General features: G+C 35.0%; 1 protein-coding gene across 3 annotated transcripts; it reads left to right on the top strand.

Annotated features, from left to right (window-relative positions):
• Positions 1–2,471: 2,471 nt before the first annotated feature.
• On the top strand, positions 2,472–9,000 carry LOC132618362 (calmodulin-lysine N-methyltransferase). 3 transcript variants are annotated; one of them, XM_060333420.1, is made up of 7 exons: positions 2,472–2,780; positions 3,182–3,374; positions 4,199–4,278; positions 6,325–6,385; positions 6,482–6,597; positions 7,441–7,573; positions 8,355–9,000. In XM_060333420.1, the coding sequence occupies exons 1-7, from the start codon at positions 2,684–2,686 to the stop codon at positions 8,632–8,634; spliced, it is 960 nt and encodes a 319-aa protein (XP_060189403.1). In that variant the 5' UTR covers positions 2,472–2,683; the 3' UTR covers positions 8,635–9,000. The 3 variants fall into 3 exon arrangements, with proteins under 3 accessions (XP_060189403.1, XP_060189404.1, XP_060189402.1); XM_060333421.1 differs by having other exon boundaries at positions 2,473–2,780; positions 3,267–3,374; XM_060333419.1 differs by having other exon boundaries at positions 2,478–2,780; positions 3,179–3,374.
• Positions 9,001–9,267: the final 267 nt, after the last annotated feature.

Genomic DNA, 9,267 nt, shown 5'->3' with positions numbered 1-9,267 from the left:
ATTCAACAGTCAACTGAAAACTTTGATAACCCAGGGATAGTTATTGAATGCCTTATGATCCTCCGAGAGTTTAATCAAACCAAGTGATATACTATTCTTTACATCTTTTTCCCAAAGAATAGAATGCACAAACCAAACTAAGCATAGTGACTCCTTGTGCTTTCTTGACATAGTTTTTGACTTCATGTCCTCCAACAAGTTCTCTACCTTGTAGTACTTCCTAAATCCAAATCATCATCAACCTTAGCTTTGCCTTTCTTGGCTGTCTTAGATGGCTTGGCTCTCTTCTTTAATGTAACTATAGGAAGAGGCTGAGAAGGAGCATGACATCTCAGTTCGGTCACTATAGGAAAAAACTCCTTTATGGCAAAACAAATTAGCATGCCACAGAAGTTTATCCATAGCTCATCTTTTTTGCTATAAATAATCCTGTGTTTGAGAAGACAATACACAATGGTCATTTAAAACCGTACATTGTTGTCCTCAGGCAAATCTAGATACATCCCAAAATATTTGGCCCTACAGAAAGTCTCCAAGTCCTCCTCTTGAAGTGTCTTCCTAAAGTTATCAAAGGGCTTGCCCATCATTGATTTTACAACAATATCACCATTCAAATCACTGTGTTCATCCAACGACATTCGCATCAGGAACTTCTCAATATTGAAACTTTTGACGACTTCATATCAGTCCCAATAAAAGACTCAACAGTACAGGACTTGGAATTCTTATCATGTAAAGTTTTTGTTGTAATTTCAGCCCCAGTCGTAGACCTTTCAAAAGAAATAGTTTTATCCTCTTCATTTTCTTCTTCAGATTCTTCATCTTCTTCATTGTCATTTTTATTTTCATCATCATCATCTTTTCTTCTTCTTCTTCTTCACTTTGTTGTATTTGTTCATGGCCAGAAACTTCTGCTTGAGAGGTTTCCTGTTCAAGCAAGTTCTTTAGAAATAATATTTACCTGTTCAGCGAGATCTTCTAATGATGTTTACCCCCTGGGTCTTTTACTAACTGTAGATGCCTCATCAGATGATTTCTCTCCTTTTCTTTTTCGTGGAGACATTTTATCTGCACACAGGAGATAAACACAAAACAATTTTGATTGATTTGTGCATCATTCAAAGTAAACAAGTAATGAATTTTTATAACAGCTGAAGCATATGTTGCAACAAGTGTGTAATCTGTTGCAACAACTTCCTCATATGTTACAACATCTTACTTAGTTGTTGCAACATATTCTTCAGCTGTTGGAAAAAATCAAAACAGTTGTTGGACCTTCCTCATCAACTGTATTGATATTTCCCAGCAGATTGTTAATATGTTGCGACAACTGAATAAAATGTTCCAACATCTTAGGGAGTTGTTGTAACATATTAACAATCTGTTGGGAAATACAAGAATAGTGGCTGCAGCTTCCTTAGCAACTGTATTGATTTTTTCCAACAGATTGTTAATCTGTTGCAACAATTGAGTACGTTGTTCCAACATCTTAGGGAGTTGTTGCAACAGATTACTCAGCTGTTGGATAAAAACAAAACAAAGGCAAGACCCTTTTTCCTAAACCTTACAAGGATTACAACAACATCAAAAACATTTATTTCACTATCATCATTATCAGTGTACATTTACAAACACACAACTATAAAAAATTGAACAAAATACACAACATTGAAGAGAAACCCATGTTCTTCCTCTTTTTCTTTAACCAAAATCATCATTTTCATTCTTTAATTTCAAAACCCTAACTTTTGAAACAACAAAAACGTCTATTTCACTACAAACACACAACTATCACAAGTTAAACAAAATACACCAAATAGGGATTTTTTAAGCATGCAACCTCAGCAAATGTTTGCAACTGTCAAACAATTGTTGAAGTTGCTGCAACAGATTACTCATCTGTTGAAAAAAATCAACAAAATTGCAAATCCTTTTTTCGAAACACCCTAAGGAGAACAAGAACAAAAGCAACACTAAAAACCATAATTTCACAATCACATACACTAGTTACAAACGCACAAACCCAACAAGTGCAGCAAATACCCCAAATAAGGGTTTCTGAAGCATGGAACAACAAAATAAACAACATTGAAGGCAAACCAATGTTCTTCATCTTCTTCTTCTTCTCTCACCAAAATCATCATTTGCAGCTATTGATTTCAAAATCACAATTTCTTCCCTTGAGCCACTAATGGACAAATAGTAGTGAAAGAAAAAGGAGAAAATTGTTATATGAGAAAATAGTAGTGACGACTTGAGGAGTGGCAACAACAATTAAGATCTTCGTGGGTGGTTTAAAGAGAAGAGAGGAAGGGAAAAGAGAGACCGATTTTAGAGAGAAATTTAAAGGAGAGTGATTTCTTTTTTTGAAATAAATGGGGAAAGATCATGTTGTGAGAAGGGAGGGGGGGGGGGGGGGGGGGGAGGGTTGGGGTTAATAGGGAATAGAATTAAAAGGGGAGTTGTTTTGTATTTTATAAAAGTTTAATAAATTTTAAAAATTATAATTCAAATCCCATTTAATTTAATCTCACTTTTAAGACAAGTTTGATGACAAACCTTTTCTAATGGAGTAGTAGATTCAAATGGTATAGTTCATTATTGTCAGACAGTAGTCCCACTGTTAACACAAACCCAAGAAGTGAAAACTAGGAGCAAAATCAGCATTTCAAGAAGTGCAAAAATGGAGGCAAATAACTCAAAATCAAACACAAGTGCATCATCTCTTCGATGGAAAATCCTTCGTCGTTCTCTTATTCGTCGCCCTTCTTCCAATTCAGGTCTAAATATAATCTTTTATTAACTACATTTCAAACACATAAGGGTACATAATCAAAGATTCGATTTTTTTGATCACTTGTATTGATTTTTTGTGTCTCACAAGATAAATCTGAAATGGGAGTTTTTTTTTTTTTGAAACTGCTACAGATTTTTTTTTTCAAACAATATGTATACATTCACATACACACGTCATCAAGTTCTTGATTTTTTATCATTTATACTGAATTGTTGTGTCTCACAAGATAAATCTGAAATGAATTTTCAATTCAGGTCTAAAAAATCTCTTTTTTTTTCCACCTACACTTCAAACATATATGTGTACATACACATACACATACCCATATCATTAAAGTTTTGATTTTTTTTTGATAATTTGTATTGACTTGTTTTCTCTCAGAAGATAAATCTGAAATTGGTATTCAGAGAATTTCTAGGAAGGCAACCCATGGGTTTAATTTGATACCATATCATCTGATGAAAGACAGTATTGAAGAAAATGTGAATTCCTCAAAGGAAAATTCAATGGATAGCTCAAGGGATGCTACCTTATGTTATACATTGCCAATTCTTAATGCTCCCCAACTTATTCTACAGTGAGTTTTCCATTCCTAAGTTCATTTTCTTTACTTACAGCTTTGTTTGGATGGTTGTTACATACCGTTTCATAATGTATCGTATTAGTATATTGTATTGTATTGTTTTGATAAATACAACATCTGGATGGTTGTTACCTATTGTATTGTATTGTTACTTTAAATAAAATAGTTGTTTTGATTGTTACTTAAATTTTATTGTATTGTATTGTTAAATCAGTTGTTAGGTAGCCATGAAAAGTGTCATTTTGTGGGACGACCGAGTTGGTGTGATCGCGTCGTTTCCTTATTTTCTTTTCTCGTCTTGCCTTACTTTTTTATTTAATAATTCTACTTTAGCTTCGCCCTACTGTTTTGATAGTACATAACTCTACCCCATACCCTATTTTTTTCTTTGTAATATTGTATGTTTATTTTTCAAACTGTCAATGCGTGGCATTATGGAATGATGGAAAGCAATACAATCTATCCAAACGTTATATTCGTCAAAACAGTACAGTACAATACGCTACATCATGAAATGATGTATAAGAACCATCCAAACAAGCTGTAACAATATAGAAGTTTGTGCAGCAGTGATCCACTTCACTTATCCTTGACATTGGCATCTCTATTTTGATTGATGGATGTGCTCAGTTTTTTTTCATTTCGTGGTGAAAAATATTATGTTTTTTTTGTTGTTAATTCCTGTCTTCATTGCTTAGTTTTTTATCATTCTTTTGACCCTGAATAGTAAAAATAGAATATGGGGAATAATTCTTTCATGAGAACCAACTGGTTGATGGTGTTCCCTGATGTTATCTAATGGTTAGACTTTAATGCAGTCAGAGAGTGGACGATATGGCACATCTTAATGACTTTGAGGTCTGCAATAGATATGATATTGACAACACTGGACTTGTTTGTAAGTATTTTTCAAATCTTCTTTTAGTTTTCTCTTTCCTGGAAAAGTATGTAAAATTGTCCTGGTTCTGCTGTAAAATAAGCTGCTTTATCCTTATCCCCCCTTCACCTGTTTATTTCTTGATTCCTCTCCATTAACCACCAAAGTAACCGTTAAGTCTGTCTAAAGTCTAAACACAGACTGGTTGAGTTTAATGTGGTTAATTTCTGAGTTGCATCCAAGGGTGTGAACTAGTGGTTAATGAAGTAGGTGCAAACTTTGGAGATAGAAATCCCAAAGAGGGGAAAAAACGGTGGGTGATTTCTTCCATCTGCCTAAGCCTTCATGGGCAAAGTTACCCCGTACTTGTGCTGGTGAGAGCTAGTAGGTACCTCGTAAATTAGTCGAGGTGCGCGCGTGCTGCCTTGCACATCACCATTAACAGAAAAAGAATTTCTAAGTTGAATATGGAAATTGCTGCGTCTTATTTTCTTAGATAGTTGCATGAACATCCTTGTAGTCGCTGTTTGATGGGTATTTATTGGAAATCATAGCCTTGTCAACCCACTACTTGGTTTACTGATAAAAAATAAACAAAAAATTTCACTGCTTAGGTAAAGTAAACCATAGCCCAAATGCAGACTGGTATCTTAGATCAAAAAAGCACTTATTGAGGGATAAAGCGGTAGGAGAACATTTGTGTCAATGTAGAAACCTTTTTTCTCCCTTAAACAGAAGATGTTTGAATGTAAATATGAAAGGAAGAAACAGTATAGACTAAAACAGTGTTGTCAAAGGCGCGCTTAAAAACATGTAGAGCGCTTCGCCTAGCTCTATGGGCACTTCAGTGTCTTCATTGAGGCTCTAAGGCATACTTTTCCTTGCCAGTGAGCGTAATCCTGAAGATGATACACTAGACAATTGATATTTCACTTTATTGTAATCTTTTTCAGTTTCTTTGTCTATATATTTGTTGTTCATGCTTATGATTATTAATCTAGGACTGCACATACATAGTCGTAGTTTTTCTCCAATTGCACCTTTTTTCATTAAAGCCACGCTTCATTTGTGCTTAAAGCCCCAAAGGACCTTAGAGCTTTTTTGCACTTTTCGCTTTTGATAACACAGGACTAAAATTGGTTTTGTGATTTGTTGTTTGAGTTCACTAGGTGTAGGAGTTAACTTATCTAATATAACCCACACTCTTGGCCGCTGTTTTTGGTGCTATTCTGAACATAACATTTATTCCAGAAGTTTGGATAGAAGATCTCGTGCATTGCAGGACATTCTATTTCTATTGCTTATCCATTTGAATCTCCTTATTTTGCCAGTGAACTGGGGAAGAGGAAATAGAGTTGACTAGTTTTTGAATAGATGCTTTTCTCAAAATGCTTTATCTGAACTCTGAAATGTGATGAGACTAAAAAAGTGAAAATAATATACAATTCTCTCAAACAATAGATGTTGTCTGCTACTATAGAAGATAAAAGACAAAAGTAAACATCATGAAAATAAGCAAATCTTCTGGACGTATTGCATGCATGGAATTTCTGAAAACTAGTCCATGGCTATTAATTGTCCCTTTTGATTATAATAATTGTCCTCTAGGTAATGGCATTTATAGATTAAGTTTCTTTAACTCCTGTCTAATAGACTAATTTCTTCTATTCTGGAATAAAGTTTGTTCATAAACTATTGGGTCTTCACAGTACTTATATAATACTCCCTCCGGATCAAAAAAAGAGTCCACTTAGCCATTTGCAACGCTTATTAAAATACTAACTCCTTGACAAAAATAGGTAATTTGACTAAACTACCCATAATTAAATAGACATTGGGATTTGATCATATAACACTTAATAGGGGTACATCTGGAAAAACAAGGTTAATTCTTTCTTGATTTGATAAGTTGACACTTTTTTTGACCCAAGAAAAAAAAGCTAAGTGGACACTTTTTTTGATCCGGAGGGAGTAGAATGTGCATATCTTTTAGTCAGCCTTAATGATCCATGTCGTGTTTGCTTTATTACTACTAGTTAGGTAATTTATAACTTTCTTGTTGAGCAGGTCAATGGCCGTCAGAGGATGTCCTTGCCCACTACTGCTTGTTACATGCAAGCATTTTCAGGTGTTAACAAATGTTTTATTTCACATTGTATTATAAATATTTTTGGTCATACCTTCAACTGATGATTTCAGTTGTGCATTTTTTCGACTCTTCCAGACAAAAAAGAGTCATTGAACTTGGATCTGGCTATGGCTTAGCTGGATTGGTCGTTGCAATGACCTCAGAAGCACAAGAAGTTTTCATATCTGATGGAAATCCCCAAGTTGTTGATTGTATCCTTTTGATTTAGTCGGGAGATGGGCACTGTAATTTGTTGCACTGGTTTTGGCCAATTACTGGTACAAATAGGTAAAATGATAAATGCAATCTGTCTCTAAAATGTGTAGGATAATAGCATTTTTGATCCCTCGGTTAATGGTAAATTCCTACTTTTGGTCTTTCTGATATATTACTTGGCACGTTTAGCCTTCAATTAGTTAAAATGTGTGCTTTTGGTCCCTTTATGTGGAAATATGTTATATTTGGACTATTTTTAGAAGTATAATACCCTCAAATATGGAGTAATAGTAAAAGCTTCACACAACGCATGTGTAATTAAATGGTGGAACAGTTAAATAATCATGGAAATTTGTGAATATTCACTACCAAAGGGATTAAAAGTGCACATTTCAAGTAACTGAAGGTTGAACGTGCTTATTAAATATCACAAGGATTAAACTTAGAATTTATCGATAACTGAGGGACCAAAAATACTATTAACATTAATGTGTATTTTATTCATTTTTCTCTTTATTGATCATGCCACTTGTTTTTACTTGTCACCTTCAATGGCGCCCTAGTAATTAAGTGGTTTGTCATTCATCCGTAGTGCGTTGAAGAATGCAGCATTTGCTAAGACCTTGTCGTTTTCATCTATCCATTAATTCTGCAGTAACCTGAATTTCTATTGCTTACTTTCCTCTTTCCTGAGATATAGATTGATGGACATGCATTGAATCAAATTTAGTATGACTTGTGCCTATCAAACATTGCGTAAGGTGTCCAAACTTAATTAGTGGTTCAATAATTCGTTTCCTTCACATATCTTCTTATCTTTAGATGTACTTAACATTCAGATATACAGCGTAATGTATATGCCAACTCTGGTTCGTTTGATGGTACAGAGGTGAAGTCATTGATGTTACACTGGGGTCAGGAAAAAGACATTGATATCTCCAACACATTCGATGTTATCATTGCAAGTGACTGGTAATTGTCGCTTCTCTTACTAAACTGTTCTTTTCCTCATTGAGCATTCTGCTGTGAGTTGTAAATTGAGTGCATCATATCTCTGTTTCATTGTTTTCACATCAATGGCTAATAAACGTTTACCTGGAGAACATAAAGCCTTATGATTTATACAAATATTGTATTACGGTCATGCTGGCCACCTGACCTTTTCCATGGTACTGTGTAGTGTAATATGGTGTAGCCCCTCCTAAACTTCAAATACTGTGATGGGCACCTAACCGGACTTGGTCAAGCAAACCCCAATAGCCTCCTTTAAATTAAAAACCCCCTGGTTGAATATGTGGCAAAATGTTTGGGATAACTTGTTGAGAGGCGCGTGGGAGATGCAAAAAGTCTTTAAAATGTGTTCACTTGGCACAATGAGTTCATGGTAGTTCCGGGGGGAAGTTGTGGACACCAATAGTTTAGGTTTTTTTTTTTAACATTATTCACTCAATTTTTTTCCACGTGTACTGCCACTTGGAGCTCTTTGGAGGTGCTTTTGGAGCGTGATGTGCATGTAGCATGTCATATTCTTCCAAAGGGTATTTTAATATGAGTTCATGGTAATTTAGAAGTACTGTGAACACTCAATAGTTAGGTATGAAACTCGCAAAATGGTGATAGTTTAGGAAGGTTTTAACCTATTCACTCTTATAAAATAAGCCTTTCATGTACACATGCAACTACTCAATAGAGATCTTTGCCTTTCTGTACGCCAAAGTTGCCCTGCATTTCAACTTCGTTTGTCATTTTGCAGCACTTTCTTCAAAGAGTTCCACGGAGCACTCGTCCGAACTATCAAATCACTTCTAAAAGAGGAAGGTCCGTCTGAAGCCATACTTTTAAGCCCCAGAAGAGGCAACTCATTGGACAAATTTCTCGTAGAAGTTAAAGATAGGGGGTTGCGTTTCAGGACAGATGAAATCTACGATGAAGAAGTTTGGAGGCGTCATCAGGGATTTGTTGAGGGTGATGATTCCTGGCCCAATTATGAGATGGATCATTGCTATCCTTTATTGGTCAGAATTACGCGGTGAAGATTTACAGTGCAGATTTACTGTGTTCAGTATGCTTATTTTGTACATATAAAACTATAAAAAAGTTAGCTCCAATCTTAATACTATGAAATATGAACTGATTCCGCTATGGACAAGTTACTACCAGAGTTATCAAGATTTCATATTTGTCTTAGCCCCCTCTAGAGTTCTGAAGTAGTTCAACTGCAAACAACTTGGTATTCTTACTCAAGTGTAGACTTCATTTTGATTTTACACATTGCAGACAATTGAACTCACTTGTTATCTTTTACTGTCCTTAGCTTGTATATCAACTGTTTGTTGCTGGAAAATGTTGCAAAGGAAGTCAAACTGTGAAAGGATCTTTCACATCACTCATTCCTCTAAGGATGTGTTTGGTACAAAGAATGCTTTCTAATTTTTCTATCTTTGGTTGGCTAAAAAGTTGAGGAAAACATTTTCCCGGAGAAAATAAATTCCCTAAAATCGGGATAACTTCACATGGGAGATCAGAGAAGTTTGCTCAACTGTGCACACTTGACTTGCAACCGATAAGTTGGTAGTTTAAGTCAAACGAAAGATAACAATGTAATTAGCAGCTGCAGATTAATGAGATATATATTGAGTTAGTCATGTCATCCAAATTGGTTCTGA

The sequence above is a fragment of the Lycium barbarum genome, chromosome 11, assembly GCF_019175385.1.
Source record: "Lycium barbarum isolate Lr01 chromosome 11, ASM1917538v2, whole genome shotgun sequence".
In the NCBI taxonomy this organism is placed as follows: domain Eukaryota; kingdom Viridiplantae; phylum Streptophyta; class Magnoliopsida; order Solanales; family Solanaceae; genus Lycium; species Lycium barbarum.
The sequence above is the reverse complement of the archived record's forward strand: the minus strand, read 5'-3'. Positions and strand labels throughout refer to the sequence as shown.

Excerpts from the sequence above, each read along its gene's own strand:
- LOC132618362 (XM_060333419.1), top strand. The coding sequence starts at position 2,684 with ATGGAGGCAAATAACTCAAAATCAAACACAAGTGCATCATCTCTTCGA. Across the intron at positions 2,781-3,178 it reads TCGCCCTTCTTCCAATTCAG|AAGATAAATCTGAAATTGGT; the intron begins GTCTAAATATAA and ends GTTTTCTCTCAG. Across the intron at positions 6,598-7,440 it reads AAATCCCCAAGTTGTTGATT|ATATACAGCGTAATGTATAT; the intron begins GTATCCTTTTGA and ends CTTAACATTCAG.